General features: G+C 50.7%; 1 protein-coding gene across 5 annotated transcripts in view; it reads right to left on the reverse strand.

Annotated features, from left to right (window-relative positions):
* Positions 1–459: 459 nt before the first annotated feature.
* Positions 460–16,955, reverse strand: part of LOC133354340 (PH and SEC7 domain-containing protein 2-like) — a 127,332-nt gene continuing 110,836 nt past the window's right edge. For all 5 annotated transcript variants that reach the window (XM_061571099.1, XM_061571103.1, XM_061571102.1 and 2 more), the window contains 4 exons: positions 13,651–13,808; positions 11,906–12,050; positions 10,129–10,275; positions 460–6,503 (listed from right to left, as the gene is read on the reverse strand). In XM_061571099.1, coding sequence (XP_061427083.1) covers positions 6,243–6,503; positions 10,129–10,275; positions 11,906–12,050; positions 13,651–13,808 — 711 coding nt within the window. In that variant the 3' untranslated portion in view covers positions 460–6,242. The remainder of the gene's footprint in view (positions 6,504–10,128; positions 10,276–11,905; positions 12,051–13,650; positions 13,809–16,955) is intronic.

Below are 16,955 nucleotides of genomic sequence, written 5' to 3' on the forward strand. Positions count from 1 at the left end.
ATCCTGAAACGACTGTTGGAGATAGGTGATGTTCGCGAGCCATACGCTCACACACAGGCGCGCACGCACTAACGCTTACTTGATGGAAGAGCCAAATTTATTACTCCCCTTGTGATGCATGGCAGCAGTGACATTTTACACGCGACGCAATTGATTTGTACAAGTACAGTGTAATATATATTAAGCTTTTAGGCATTAACATGCAGTGCCCTGTGGCCAACCACACATCTATACAAACGTCCATCCGCAACCGAAACCTCCACGCGAATCGACTGCACTGCCAAGACCACCGCGGCTCTGGGGGAGATGCGATTGTACACACACAACACGACCAACCCCACGCCGTCGTGCCACATACACACACACCCTACCCCACCAAAGCGGCAGGAGTTAAAACACCAACCACCACGGAATACATTACACGGGCACGCACGCCACTGAAACAGTCGAAAGCAATGGCACAGTAAAAGTCATCTCACGGTGTGCGCGATGGGATTTTATAGTCGGACATATAGAAGTAGCACATGTATATGCACCGTACGTACGCAAATGATACACCAAAAGCAGATACAGCTTTCCAAAATGTGCTAATCATTAAGGCCAGGGCCGTCCATAGGGGGGTGGGGGGGCAGGGCAAATCCCACTGTGGGCTCCCTGACGCCTGCAAACTACATCGGAAGTATTACATCATCTGACGCCGTGACGTCGAAGCACGCCTCCCCCCCCCCCCCAAAGAGCGGGGCCCGGGGCAGTCGCCCCGATTCGCCATTACCCTCGGGACGGCTCTGGTGAAGACATTCACTGAACCGGGAACTCTCTATGAGGTTTTTCGACCTTCCCCATCATTCGACCGCGAGCAATTTAGCGTATGTATTTTAAAATATACTATTGCTTTTGGATCTACAGCTTCTGGTTTTCTTTGTTTTTGTATCTTACACGCGCCGTATCGCATTTCACACCCTTGCCAACACATTCTGAACCACAGCATTAAATGAGCCAATGCAATTAAACTGAACCCGCGGATAAAATTGCTAAAATAAGAGCGCGACGGCCGATATATAGTGCGGGCGTTCACAAAGGCTTACAAATAACATCCAGTATATTTGTTATCAACATCAAATGGTGTGGTACCGCAGCATGATTAATTAACAAAAAAAAACACCATAGGGACCCGAAAAGGTGTCGACATTTCAATTTATACCACAGCTGTAAGAAATGTGTTTAACCGGTTAGTCATGACATGTGCTCAATGAAAACTGGGGGGGGGTGGGGGGGGGGGGTAGAAAATTATAATATAAGATCCATCCCCTGTAAGATTGTGTTGCATTTATAACTGCGAACCGCACATAAATAATCTACCGCTTTCACGAATTAATTCAACGCACCACTAAAAATGTCACAGCCAAAAGATACGGGTCAATCCGAAGCAGATTTTTTTTTAAATTTGAAACTCAATAAAAAAAAGTATAACTTAACAGCGTCAACACTCAGGACTGACAACTCACAACGTGGACAGGTAATCCTATGAATAATATATTTGCCTTACAGGATAGGGGATATAGATATGAAGAGGGAGAGGGGGGGGGAAGGGGCTGGAAACGTAAACAATAAATAAACGTTCAATGATTATAAAACAAATCAAGAACAATTCACGAGTCCCGCACGAGGCATCGGAGCACACCACTCAGTTTTTTTTGTTTGCGAGCATTTCGCAGAGACTCGACATTCGCATCGTGAGATGCACGCTCGCGCGCTTCACGGCTCGAAGTTGCGGCTGAACAAGTGGACATTGCACGCCAGACTCGGGGGGGGGGGGGGGGGTGGTAATGCACCACAGCGGCAGCAGCAGCGACAGCGACCGCCTTCAATGCGAACCGTCACACGTCCCCGCAGCGAGCCTGCCACGTCGCGTTCGCATCGCCCAGTGGCCGGGTTCAAGTGACGCGTTGCAGCTTTACCGATACCGCTGTGCCACCACCCTCGACCCCGTTAGGAGGGTTGACCCCGCATGCAAGCGGGCCCATTACTGATCTCGGACGTGGAATGGTAGCAATCGTGCAATGGGTTTCCAGTTCAGCAGGAGGAATGACTCCACTCTATTCAAATAGAGAAACCGAATCATCTATTTGTCATGACTGTTCCAAGTGTATTTATACGTATCAAAAAGGATGTGTCAATTCGGGGTTGAACGATTGGTTCATCGACTCGTCACAATTATTAAACACAAGATAGATGCGTAATCGTAGGAATCGGTTTTCCATTCATCTGTGCTGTTATGTAACGGGTTCACGTCATACCATTCACAACATGAAATAATGGATTCGTGAACTGAATCGCGACAAGTCTTCCGTAGCTGGGATGATTAAATAGATTCATTTATTAAGCGCCGTGGGCAAATAATTTTTTTGTTGAAGTTCATCAACCGTCATGTACAACAAACCATACCCGGCACAATGCGACGTGAAGACATCGCCAATTGTGTTTCGTGTTTTCTGACCGGCCGAGTAATCGCCTCGACAATCGGTAGCATAACCGATTCCTTAATTGATCGGATAGACCTGCTCTAAATTCCTTGCATGGCGCGGCAAGCGAGTCAATTCACATCGAGTGCAAGTACAGTATAATATATATCCTGGTCGAGAGTGGGATGCATTCTTGAAGGGGGCAATGTCATTGATTTTCCAAACTTACCGCTGCTCAAATAAACACCAACTCGTCAGGCAGTACGGACAAGTGGAAACCCCAGAGATTGTGATGAAATGTCATTGCCGACGTCATCTTAAATAGGGTGCGAGGTTGGCCTATTGAATGCAACAGGTACAAGACATTCGGTTCTAACGTGGCCACAGCTGAAGCATTCAACGTGGAAACCACCGCCTTTCAATTATACCGGAGGCTTCCTTAAACGAATGTCGGACCTTGAGATTTTAAGCAGCGCCTTAAACCGATGTATGTTGAACTTCTTTCGCACCGTACGTAGCCAACCGTGCTAATCGGAAATGCTCAGCGACTTAGGCTCGTGTGTGCGTTTCGATTGCGTACGCGAAATCACGCGGAACGCGCCCGATGTCAGATCTCTGAATCTGAGAGCAGGGAGTTCGGCCTGGCGAGTGCTGACAGCATGGGTGACAAGAGGCGAGGCTACGGTTTCAGAGGGGAGCAGAGCGGCACCATCAACGCTGCGGCAATGCTCCAACGTGGACGCTGCGACCCTCTCTCTTCATCCTACCTTCGCTAAACCTTACTGACCAGCTGGGTAAAGTATGGTGAGAAAAAAAAAACGTCAGGCATGGCAGTAGCTTTGGCTCAGATAAGCGAAGGCTGAGGTACCCATAACACATGTACAATTTGAGCATTTAATAAAGAAACGGAAAAAAAATGGTATGCGGAACAATGAACGCAGATGAAAGGGCAAGGGGTGAAAGCAACGCGGCAGTGTGTGATGGGAAAAATTGTTAAGTGTAGAAAAAAAGGTAATGTACACTGTGTATGTGTGGTGGTCTGAGTCAAGTGATCGATGTTGCAGCTCTGTGGTTTACGACTGCAGTCCCATCCCAAGAGCTCTCTGTTGCCTCTGGTGTAGGCCAATCAGTTTCAAAGGCAATCCGAGGATGTTTTGTTTGCATGCTTTGCCACAAGTACGTGTGGTTAATGCAGACACGATGCCTTGCAATAGGTGTGCCTTTTTGGTGTCTGGACATCTTAACACCTCCTGTTATTATTGCCAGAAAGGGAAAGCCTATTCTGCAGATACTGCCAAAAAGGGTCCCCAAAGACATCTTCTTTTCTATGTAAAGCTTTCGTGACTGCAGGGATTCATATTCTTGGATCTTTCGGTAAAGTCACGTAGAAGGGAAATAAGAAAGAACCAAGAATATAGGAATCGGTAAGAAAGAACCAAGAATATATTTTCCTTTCTGTTCACCAACACATCCTTGTTTCATCGTATGGAACCGTATCATGCCGGGGGAAGATGACCTGTAAATTGTAGGTATCTGTGGGGTTGGGGGGGGGGCTAGCGGCAGGGTAGAGGAAGCAGAGAGGTAGCGTCTGAGTCAATAGGTATCGGCCTGTGACGGAGCACGCGGCATGCGCACGCGAAATTGCCCGCAGACGCTTTCTACCATCCGGCAATGCTGGAATGCTCCGCGTTCATTCGCGCCGCGTAGTTGCCGCTGCCGCTGCCTCTGCTGCTGCCGCTGCCGCGCCTTCGGTCCACAGAACAACGCAGGGCGGTTTGCTGAACTCGCGTGATGTGCCCGCGTGAATCCAATTCACATCTATTCGCGTGCAAAATCGCACACGGGCATGCCGTGCGCCCTTGCGTGGTGTTGTGTGCAATGAGCGTGTTTCATGAGGATCGGATTCCACCGGCGTCGGAGGAATCGAGTTGAAAAATCCCGCGCGACCCGCGCATTTCTCAGCGCAGAATGTTTGAACACCGCAGTAGCGTCGCTTGTTTTCCCCGTTGTTCGATCTGTGCTACGCGCACTTTGTACGCGAACTGTGCAAGTGCAGTGGATTTGGTGAGGGGCCTGGAAGAGTGCGGAAAGCAAAGGTCGGTGTTTGAGATTTCCCCAACTGACAGATGGAGCAAGTGTTTAGTTGCAACCCACGCGTAAACACAACGCAAGCAAACGCACAGCACGAACCCGTATTCGTATGTCATTATATCTATCGAGGGTAGCCTACATCCGCAGGGACACAACGTTACGACGTATTTGTCGGGAGAGCTTTGGAACGTCTTACGATTGGTCACCGCTCAGACTGGCGACATTTCTGCAGATTCATAGCAACTTAAAAGTTTTGTTCTTTAAATGACGCGCATTCACTAAGTGTACTTTGAGTAAACATGGTTTTCAGTGGAGAAAAGATACACAAAGTGTACCCGTTTCACAACCGCGCCCAACGGCGCCGCACAAACTACGCCGTCCTTCATCCCACTCGCTAACCTACGCACGCACCCTCACGGCGTACACCCACGTGAACACCCACGTGAACACACACGTGAACACACACACGTGTGTGTGCACGCGTGCGCGAGGATGGTGGTAACGGCTGTGTACGATACTCACCAGAATCCCACAACCTATTTGTATTCTAAACAGAAAAGCCAACACGGGGTGAGCAATTGGGAGCGATGGCATCTCCTACGACCCATCGCTTTCACGATTAGAAATGCGAATCGCACACACGCGTACGCACGTACACACGCACGCGAAGCCAACACAGCGGGTTTTACCTGCACACTCGTGCGAGCCTACGGCAAAACACATTACACGATGCACCCTATAGGCTGCAATGTTAAGGATGTTATTGGCACTGTCACCCAACGTACGGCACAGTTTACGGCACAGCACGGCGCACACGAGCCCCACGCGACGTTTTACTCGGGGGCTTAATACGCGTGTAATAGAGCGCTACGGACTAGACCTCAAACGACGCGGTGACGGCAGCCACAGATGCTTTTGAGTGGATGGGCTGGGGCAGGGCGAAAGGGGAAGGATGGACTGGGCCGGATGCTGTGGACGTGAGGAAGGAGAAACATAGGAGCCATCATTGCAGGAGTAGACGGGACAACGCGCGGCTTGCGAATTTAGATGCCATCTTGCTGATTGGAGGTCCTTTAAAACACTGCAGGCACTAACAACGCCGTCAATCGATTGGATCACCTATATTAACCTGGTCAGGGCACGGCGAGACACACTGCCCCCGGTTTTTGTGCAGGGCAACCCTGACTAAGATAATACACCATGAACGGCGGGGTTCACGCCGGGGCCGCGTGGTCCCAACGTGCCGGCACGCGCCAACATTGGGACGACGCGGTGCGGTGTGGCACGTCGCGCGTTGGCGACTAGGTCAATAAAAAGTGTCGCAGCAACTCGGGGCTCCGCCCCCCTCTGCCCCACCGACTGTCCGCCGGCTCGCGTAACGTTCACTTAACGTCCCGAAGTTAAACCTCGGAGATACGCGGCAGCGGGATTAACTTAACGCGCCCCCGCCACGTGACGTAAGCGAGGCTTAAGCGTTGCGTTAAGCGATCCGCGGCGAGCCCAACCAGACGCGGAACCGCGATTCTACCTTCACGCCTGCAAGGCTACCACCGCGATACTCGCGCCCCGTCAGCAAGATGAGCACCCTACTTGACGCAAAAACACACCGCCACGTCGCCTGCACCTGCAGCAGGGGATGCAGATGCAGCCCCGGTGGAGGGGGGGGGTGGTGCGGGGGATTGGGGGGCCCTACGGCCGATTCTGCTCCTGCAAATCGGACACATTGCGACGGACGCGAGCCCCCGTCAGCTCCGGCTCGGAGTTGGCGCCCGCGGCGGCGTGCGCCAGCGTCGGGCTGGATCGCGCCTTCCGCATGGCGGTGCCCTCGCCGTCCGGGGCGCCGGCGGGGCACGAGGGAGACCCCACGGCCGCCTCCAGCGAGTCGAGGTCGTCCGTGCCCAGCTTCATCTTCGCGCGCAGCAGAGTCACGTAGGTGCCGTAGCGCGTTTTCTGCGGCAGAGAGCGGTCGCGGGTACAGTCGCGAGTTTGAGTGTCGCACGGTAATATTTACGTCTGGCCCTTTTACGTCGTTTGTCGCAAACACGTCGTCACTTTGTTACTGCACTGGCAATAACCCGGACTTGAAAGAAAGTATCATTTGTTTACATTTCGTGACTTGACTATTTGGCGCTTCGATCGTTTCGTTGTTTGTTGTTGTGACTTGCTGACCACCCGCCCATACTGGACGTACTGTGATAAAAAGAGCTTCACAGCCCACTGGATTACTCCCGCAGTCTAAATAGAGAATTCTGATCCTGACGTCGTTGACAGCATCGTACGTCCTTTTCTCATCATCCGTTGTCTCTCAGCCTTTGCCTCCACCACCCACTAGCACTACCCTGTACGTTGCTTCTTTGATTGACGTCGTTTTGATGTTCATCGTTGCACCTCCCAGAAATGCATCCTCCGACATAAACCGTGGGGCATTACTGCATAACAATCTGCGACGTGGTGCCTACCTTATTACAGACAAATTCAGACGTTATTGGTCACCCCGTGCCCTTATAAATCTCAACGTTCATCCTTCAAAATCCCATCACAAGGGAAAAACACAAACAAATCGACCAACCTTATTTTTTTTGCCCGTATTGAAACGGCTGTATGCCGTATGGACCTGAAAACTCAATTTCCCTGAACAAGAATACTGGTTAAACCGTATGGGTTGACAGCTATGGATATCAGCACACAATTTGCATCAAAAGCATTGAATGTAGCTGCTGCCTCAAAGTATTGGAAACACTCAGTATCGTCTCTTCCAATCGCCATTCTGTCATCTCTGTCCTCATTTAATCTGACTATTAAAATCACCAAGGTTTAAATGTGAATGTAATTTGACAACACAATTTCTATTATTAAGTTGGCTTGTTTTTTTTAATATCTGTAATTGCGCAATGCTTTGATGTTGTCTGCCGGCCGAGTCAGCCTTCGACAAAAGAGCTTATTAGCTCTACTGGCTTTACAGGGGAAATACAATTCCGATTCTTACGCACAAACACACGATGCAAAATACAAATGTATATTCATCTCACTGCTGCCATTTCACTGCACTATCTCATGCTGTGCTTATTTTAAATAAATTCAGAGGTAAAGGTGCAGCCCTGAAATGTCTTGCTCGTGCCGCTGCTCGCGAAAGGGGACTCCACTCGAGGAAGGTCGAGGGTACTGGGAAGAGGCGGGGGTACCCACACTCTACCCTACCGTACGCGGCCGGCCGATGGACTAACTGTGATTTAACAAAATATATTTCTGGGTGGTCAGAGGCACCACGCGCGCGTGTGTATAGTTTACTCACTGCCGCTTTGTCACTGAACATTGAACGCGTTAATATATTAAGTTTAATTGTTCTTGTTTATCTAGTTTATCTGGCTGGGTGACGATGTGGTCAGAGTGTGAGTCTCACAGTGAGAAGTTGGTGAGTTTAAATCTCGGGTCAGGGGTCAACTCAGCCCATCATCTCTCCGAGATTGACAAAATAGGCAACAGTTTGTGTCAAGTTAACAGCGGTTGTCCTAAACATCGATTAGCCAAAATAGTGGATTCCCACCACTAGGTTCAGGCTGGAGTGGGAGAGGACTGCATCTGGTTGACAACCAATGGAAGTGTTTAACCAGTCGAGGGATTAATTAAAATAAAGCTTGGTGTGAACACAGCTGAATAGTAGCGAGTGCTTTTACTGCAACTTATTTGAATTAAATTCATAACAAATAGTGGGCGATGGCGTTTGCAACACAACAGCCAATTCTAGATAACGACGTCACGTTTTCTCGTGTCCCCTTTTCAGCACAAATCAGCCGATGGTTAATTTACTCCAAAAATGACTGGTCCAGCAGAAACATAGACTCGGCAGTGAAATGTCAAAGCCAATGCTAGTTTACATTTAGCACAATTATGTAATTTACCGAAACTAAATGAACTCGTCTTTTCCAATCCCATTTGCGAGAGAATAAATTCAAGAAATAATACAATTGCCGATTTGGTACGTGTATAATTACCATGCACTCAAGATGTATTTAAATCTCCACAGAGCCAGCCCACACCGTTTAATATAAAACTGAGGATGGATTGAACGGAGAATGCAACACGGAAGCCACCACCTTCCAAAAAAAAAATCAATTGCCCCGCAGCCTAACCCCATCAATGCTCGCGTGGTGCGACAGACACAGCTACGGGTTGCGAAGGATTCAATACTGAGCAACTGCAATCCACCCCGAGCGAAATGTGTGCGTGCAACAGCAAGAGCATTCGTCTCACGGAACATGCAAGCAAAGCGTTTACTCTTCTGCAATGTCCCGAAACGTGCGGGAGGCAGAATAAAGATAACAGCAACGTCAGCCCGGGTCAGTCCTGTAAATTGTGCAGGAATGTGCAATCGCTGGGTTCCCATCGAGGAGGAGGAGGAGAAATAACTCAACGGCATTTGAATAAGCAGAGTAACTTGCTGCTTGATCACAATGGAATTGTCCACCTTCAGAGGCCACTCCTGGCTTTGTGTACATTGTGGGGTAGCCAGAGATGTTAGCAGTTTGGTGAGGACTTCATCCAGCAGTGGATTAACTATGGCAGAGAGTGGTGATGGTGACTGGCTTTGTGTACTCTAATTAATGCACTGTTTTTACAGCTTGTCCCCCAATTACAACTGCCTACGCTTGCACAGACTGTATCACGTGTAACTTATTTGACTCTGAAACGTATGCACCGTGTCTTAAATGCATATATAAAATAAATATATGTACAGCATGTACACATGCTCATTCTGTTCCTGAGCAGGTGACATTTTCGGAAGCATGCACACGTTTTTGTCCATTCTATCGATCTTCCATCCGACTAACTTTTGAATATTGGCACTTATAATCATCAAAAATTTGTTCATTGGAATCTTGTTAAATCAGGGGTGGGAAACGCAAGGGCTCTGGGCCCTATGTGGCCCATTACATTATTTCATACGACGTGCGGCTACACGATGCAGACCACTTGGTAAACACAGCCTGCAATACAATATTTATCCATCACTGCAAAAAGCATCTCAGCTGCACTAATTGGGAACTGGAGTGAAATATGATTAATCTTGTAGCACCGTTCTCTAATTTTAGCACGCTCAGTAAAGGCGACCCTAATTATTTTGTATAAGGCTAAGGTTCATGTTAATGAGTGGCCCCAGCCAAAGGTATTTGAGAGTCCTATTCTTTCCTCATTAAGGAAACAGATCCCCCACTCCTGCAGGAAACAATGCTGTGGCATTGGAGGTAGCGATGGGAGAGAGGTAAGGAAGAGGGAAGAGCAGTGGAGATGTATGTGGAACTTCTTTCGCACCGTACGTAGCCAACCGTGCTAATCAGAAGGTGCGGGCAAAGGACAACAAGCTAAACACAAAAAGCAGTTCTGAAGAAATGAGTTTAGTCAATCGAGATTATTTAAAAGTGCACAACTCCAGTGGCTTACTAATATTGGAAGGAAGAACATTCCAGACGACCGTGAAAGATTATCTGAAAGCGAGCGATGCGGCGACCGTCTTTGTTCGATGGCCGAGCCAAAAGCTGCCGCTGCTGTGAGATGCAAATGTGATCGACTGAGTCACCTCGAACTCGAGGTAGTGCTGCTTGAGACGGTAGTCATCGGCTTCCTTGGCACGCACGCGACGCGGGTCAGGTGGGTAGGAGCGATGCTGGTCCAGGTCAGAGGTCACGCCCTTAAGCTTGTCCTCATGCGAGCGAAGCTGCTCCTCCTGGCATCCCGTGTGCGCGCACGCACGCCCGAGAGAGAGAGAGAGGAAGAGAGAAAGATTGAAAGAGCCACGCACGCACAGAGTTCCACCAAGGCTCACTCCATAAAACAACGCACCGTCGAACGCTTTGACAATAGCGCGCGTGACATACACGTGTGAGAAAAGATTAGTTGGACTGCCCAATTAACCGCATCCTTCCCTTTCATTCCCCATCACCCCGAGTCACCCCGAGCGCGCACGCCTTTCCAAAGAGGCACATTCATCACTGTTAGGAAAGCAGGACTCGGAGGTCAAGGTTACAGACAGGACTTGAGAGTGAGTGTGCGCGTGTGTTCGTGTGCATTCAACAGACGTTTGACGGTTTGGTGGGCAGTGGCGAATAAAGGGAGGCTGACGCACCAAGGGGCGGGTCTCGGGTTAAGCTATTGACCGCATGTGGGGACCGCGCAGAGTGGATGTGGCTTGGGGACTTGATTAAGGCAGCAGCAGCAGCAGCAGCAGCAGAAGATCGCAATGTCAACCAGGCAGATTTGCGGCGGTGGCAGGCGGCACGCGTCGTATAAACCATTATTAGAGCGAGCAGCAGCCACCAAAGCCAACCAGTTCGCAGGGGCACGTGTGTTAAGGGAAATTAACTGCACTGACAGGAGCTCCGCAGTTCCCGGAGCCGGTCGATATTCAGTGTCCCTAACGAAAGTACTGTCGCACCTGGAGGTGACGTGCGTTAACGAGGTAAGTCGACGTACTGGGTGCCTCCCGCCGGGAGAGGGAACCGTAATGAGGAGGGGGGCACACCAAAAGAACGTTGCTTAAAAGCGTTCCTGTGGTACTGCTCGATGACCCTCCATGAATCTGATCAAATAGTTGTATGTACTGCATGTTGAACTTATTTCACAGCGTACGTAAGCGCATCGTGCTCATCGGAGGTGAGGAGGAAGAAGAAATGAAACAGAAAAAGCAGTTCTAATGAAATGAGTTTTCAATCTAGATTTAATCATGCTTAACGCATTTAACACGGTAGGATTTGTGTAGCCAATATCATAATTAATTATAGATTTTTTTTCAGGTTAGGCCAAAAACCCAAGAATCAATTAAAAATAAAATGAAAAAGAATTCTAATTTTCATTGACATAGTGTCTACATATTATTGGAATATTATGACTGCCGCGCACAGCTTTGCGTCATGTATGTATGATTAACTTCTTTCTCACCGTACGTAGCCAACCGTGCTAATCAGAGGTACGGGGAATGGACAACAAACTAACCACAACAAGCAGTTGTATAGAAATGAGATTTCAATCTAGATTTAAAAGTGCATAGCTCCAGTGGCTTCCTAATATCGGAAGGAAGAGCGTTCCAGACGGCCGCAGAAGCACATCAGAAAGCACGTGATGCGGTGACCGTCATTGTTAGATGTTTAGCCAAAAGCTGCTGCTGCTGCAGCAAGGATGACCAGAGTTTGCGTGACGGTTCATGCTCCTTGACGAGCTCAGCAAGGCATTTGGGTCCGCGCTCTGCAACCGATGACTTCACAAAATCACGCAACAGAGAAAGTCTGATGGACCAAGTCCAAGCTTCCCTGCGCAAGCGTTGCCACGTGCGGCCAGGCCGATTGGCCGAGTGAGTTCACCTGCGGCAGCTTGGTGGCAGAGGCCGGCAGCAGCGGTCGGCTGAAGCGCTTCTGGGACCCGATGGCGGCAGGGAATGGCGGAGCCGAGAAGAGGGTGGCCACCAGATTTATGCGCGTGATCCACGACTCCATCTCTTGGGTGTTCCTGCGAGCGCAAGGAAACGGATCGCATGGGCACACGCATGCACACAACGGCAACATCACGGTACCACTCGTATTTGCTTTCCACCCAGTTGTTTTCTATGGTAGGTTACACACATGCCACCGGTACCACTTAGGACACAGTTGCTTCACGGTGGACTGATGTTAACTACCTCGCCTGGTACGCAGGAGGTCCTGGGTTCGATCCCACCCTTAACCCCTGCATATTTGGAATGTGCATGTCTCTCTCCACATGGTCGCGTGGATTTCGCGCCTGGTCCTCCGGTTTGAGTATGGTCAAATGACTCCCACGACCCGCACGGCGTGGGGAGGCCCTCGTTCGGCAGTGGGTCAACAAAGGGACTGTGCATGCACCACAATGGCACGAGCCTCTGAGATGTACGGGTTACTGAACCTCAGTTTGTGTGTCTTGCAGTGGAGACTGTTGGCCACTGAACTCCCTCCCCCCCGAACCCTCCCATGAGCCCTCCACATGTATCTTGAATCTCTGCACACCAATCAAACTTGACTTGATGAATGTTTTCCACCTCCCATGAACCACCACGATCAAGCAACCAAACAGTCCGAGACTGCCCTTGGATGCCAATATGTTGTCGGTGATAGATTACTTGGCTTCTGGAGGGGAGAGTAGGTTATACTTGGTCTGATCCATAGTCCTTAATTTAATCCACAGAGATGAATTACCTCCATTATACAGGAGAACTGGAACATCTTGTTAATCCAAAAGAATTAATTATTTATTATTTGCAGGTATTTTGTTGCTAGATTTCGTTGTTACTTGGCATAATTTCTATTTTTGTATAATTTTATATTCCGCACCTCTGTTCTACATATTTATTCTAAATATCACTAGGGTTCTTCCTCGCAGAATAAACTTCATCTCACACTGCGCTACCAAACAAAAGTGCAGATGGAAGGAAGTGATAGCAAGATGTAGTGGTATCAACAGCATTTGCTGTGATGACTCAGTTTTATTAAGCAGAGCTAAACCCTGATTATAGATGTCTGAAGGAGCTAGGATTGCAGTGGGAAAAGTGGCATGTTAGCAAAAACATGATGAATAAGCCGGGAATTGAATAGCAGCCTTGTAAAGACTCTAATTTGGAATGTGGTGTTATGATGAGCAGAGACAGAAGCTGAGAAAGTAATACATTTGAAGACTGGAGAGGCTTGAGATGGGGGTTAGCTTTGAAAGGACACAAAGGGTAACTCACCAGCGGCAAGCGGAGAAACAAACGACAGTAAAAATTCGGGGGTGGAAAAAATCTGGACGGGGCACACTGTCACAGGGGAGGGCTCGCCAAAGGATCCTGGAAGGATTCTGGGAAAAAGCTGAAAACTAAAGGCACCGGACTTTACGACTCGGAAGGAGCGCAATGGTGAAAAATTAAGGGGGCAGCCGTAAGATCGGACAGGATGGAGGGAACTCGAGCAGCAAAACCCGCGCCTCCGATTATCACGGTTGGTTAAGTACGGCGCGAAACAAGCTCAACCATACATGCCCTCGAAACTCAAGACAGCAAGCGCACACCGGCGGCCTCGGCACGGCGACGAGGCCGCCGCGTGCAGGGGATCTCACTCACGGGGCCTGCAGGAGGAAGACGCGCCAGTCGGCCGTCTTCAGCTTGAGCACGTGCGGCCGCTTGGTGTAGTCGGTGGCGCGCGTGGCCAGGGCGTGGTGCACGCTCACCGCCTGCTTCGCGTCGTCGTCCGACACCGGCGTGTCCGCCTTGTGCTCGTCCTTGGCCAACGACAAATCGCCCGTTGCGTTTCAGACTTTATTGCTCAGTTCCGGGGGGGGGGGGGGGGGGGGGGGGTTAGCGATTCGCACAACTTAACTTAAGTTGGGATTATTACAGAACAGCAGCAATCATCGACGCCCCACCACCCACCCCCTTCACCGGTAGATTGATGCCCCAGGTCACTCACCGTGGTCTCGTGAGTTCTCTCACCTGGATAAGCAAAATCAACTTGAAACTTCGAATACTGCCGTTCCCCAAACACCACCACGATTCAGGGTCACAATGCAGAAGGTGATGATTTTTTGTTCGCACTTTACAATTAAAGTTGCAAGCGTTAATGTGTTAGCTACGTCTGTCTGTGCCGTCTCCCCGCAACAGAAGAGGCCACGATAACTTTCGTAAAGATGATCAGAACATGTTTGTTTGCATGTTCACCACAAGTTCGTGTGGTTAATGTAGAAAAATGTGTATGTTTAGTGTTTGAACATCTTAACACCTGCTTTATTGCCAGAAAGGGCAAAACCTATTCTGATTTTTAATCAAGCTCAGCTTAATAGTCAAAATGAAATTATTAATCAATGCATTACTAAACGTATATTGCCCAGCTGGGAGAGCTTCACACGGTGTTGTTTTATGCTATTTCCAAGTTGCCTTTTTGAGCCTAACCTGGTAAAATAAAATAAAAAGTAGAAATAGTAATCGGGCGGTGCTGTTTGGCGTCGCAGGAAAGAGGTACATCAGGAATACATCCGAGTGGTCGAGGTGGACAACGCTTTAACTGCGACGTGCAGCTTGCCATTAAGACGTGGCCACGTGGTAGCGCGCTCGCCGATTGTTGCAGAAGTTCGTGGTTCAATTCCGGCGGCCACCCCGAGTAAGACTGCCAGTGTAAAAACCGTTTTCAAAAGATATAACGCTACGTGCCGTCTGCTCCACAGCGGATGTTCAGCGTAACGTGACCTTTTTCCCATGAGTAGGCCATTACGTGCTGACGTCATGGTAACAAATTTCTGAAATGGGATTATACATTGCAAGTACCCCCCCACATGCCCCCCCCCATCCGCCTACTGACACAGACCACAGAGTAAGGGAAATTGTCGATGCCAATTTATGTGGTTTCCTCCCCTGATGAGTAGATCGAATGCCCCCCCCCCCCTCTGGTGAGTAAAATGTCCTGATATTCCCGATGAAGAAACCTACTTTCTGCCCAGAAAAAAAAACCTGTAAATATTAATTACGTCCTTGCAGGTGTAATGCGGGCGTAAACGGCCCTCCGGAGGTGACGTCAGGAGGGGAGGAGTTAGGTCACGTGGGGGGGGGTGAGGGGTTAGGCTATAGAAGGAGGGGAACCGGAAGAGGACGGGGAGTGACGGGGAACCAGGAACAGAGAGAGGCCACGAAGGGCGAAGCGGAGGGTGGCGAGATCGCCACGAACACGGGGGAGCGAGGATCGGCACCGTTGGCCAGCGGTGACCGACCCGAAGCAGCGAGGAGGCTGCAGTCAGCAGCGGGGCTGCACAGAGAGTCAGCAGCGGGGCTGCATACAGAGTCAGCAGCGGGTCTGCATACGGTAGCAGCCAGAGGGTCTGCACATAGGGGTAGCAGCGGGAGTCTGCATAGAGGTAGCAGCGAGTCTGCAAGGAGGAGGTTACAGTAGATGAAGCAGAGAGTCAGAGGGAAGAAGAAGCTATAATAGCAGTGAATAGCCGGGGGCTACAAATACAGAGTTATAACAGAGTGCCGTGTGGGTGAAGACGAGAACCCAATAAAAGACACGAAGACAGAAGGAAGTGTCCGAGTCCTTTTATTACACTGGAGTCAGAAGTGAAACGGCATGGCGAAACAACTGAGGAAAAAGAATATTCCATCCCCGGCGTCGGCTTCATCTTCGGACGACGACGATCTTCCTCCTGCGGTCGGCTTCACTTCGGCGGAGGGAGAGATCCGTGGGGGCCCGGGCGTCGAGGAGGTGGCCCCTTCGTCCGACCCATCTGCGTTGAAGGACGAAGATTTAAGATGGACCCGGATGGCGGAGCAACTGGCAACCCTAAAAACCGTCATCACAGAGTTGTGTGACCTTGTCACGCCAAAGGCGGCGTTGGAAGGTGATGGGGGTGATCGGCAGGAGCCCGGGTCGTCCTCGATGGCGCCGCCATCGGCCACGCGGCGTGAAGACGCCATCTTGGGCGTGGCGCACCACGGAAGGCGGGAAGCCGCCATTTTGGGGCCGCCGCGAGGATCGTCCGCCATTTTGACGACACAGCGTTGCGACGCCTTGCTGAACTTACCGCCGGAAGAGTCAGCGACGGACGGAAGCAAGCCAAGGAGTCGCAGTCGTCACCTTACAACCGTCAAAGAGTTCTCCATCGGGGGCGATTGGAGTGCGTTCGCCTGCAGATTTTTGGCGGCGGTACGTACGGCAAGGTGGACAGATGCTGAGGCACTGGAGGTGCTCCCGACTCTTCTTGATGATGAGTCCGTTCGTTTTTTTCGCTCTATAAAAGCTGCGAAGAAGAAAACTCTGCGAGGGGTGTTCGAGGAAATGGCGGACGCGTACGAGCCACCGGATGACGCCCATCGCCGATTCGTGCAGCGGCAACGCGCACCTGAGGAGTCACCTGTAGCGTACAGGGGCGCCGTGTTGGAACTCGCTATGGCCGCTTACCCGGAGACGGAGCCTGACCTGCTGGAACCACTCATCTTGGGGAAGATGTTGGAGTTGTCCCGAGATCTCGGCATTCCTATGCCGGCGTGCGGTCACGAAAAACTCACGTCCCGGACCGCGGCCAAGTGTTTGGACGCTCAGTTCAATCTCCGCCGCTGGAAACAGGTGACGGCGTGGACGGGCGGTCCTGTCGTCGATGGGGGGGCCGTAGGGTGGGACCCTACGAAGGCTGTGTACGTGCCGGATGCGACCGGCCCAAAGGAGTTGTCGGCCGCCTCCACTCCGTGGCCGGCTCGAAGCGGGCCAGGGCCGCGGGCTCCGCCGCCGGCGCGGCCGCGTCGGGACGGGGTGCCCGCTGCGCGCCGCCCCGACGTCGACTGCTTCCGCTGCGGCCGTCGGGGCCACTATGCCAGAGACTGCTGGGCCCGGGTTCCGGGGCCGCCCCAGCAGGAGGCCTCGACAGCGGACGCCCCAAAGAAAG

The sequence above is a fragment of the Lethenteron reissneri genome, chromosome 47 (genome assembly GCF_015708825.2).
Source record: "Lethenteron reissneri isolate LAM-NWPU_2019-01 chromosome 47, ASM1570882v1, whole genome shotgun sequence".
NCBI classification, from domain to species: domain Eukaryota; kingdom Metazoa; phylum Chordata; class Hyperoartia; order Petromyzontiformes; family Petromyzontidae; genus Lethenteron; species Lethenteron reissneri.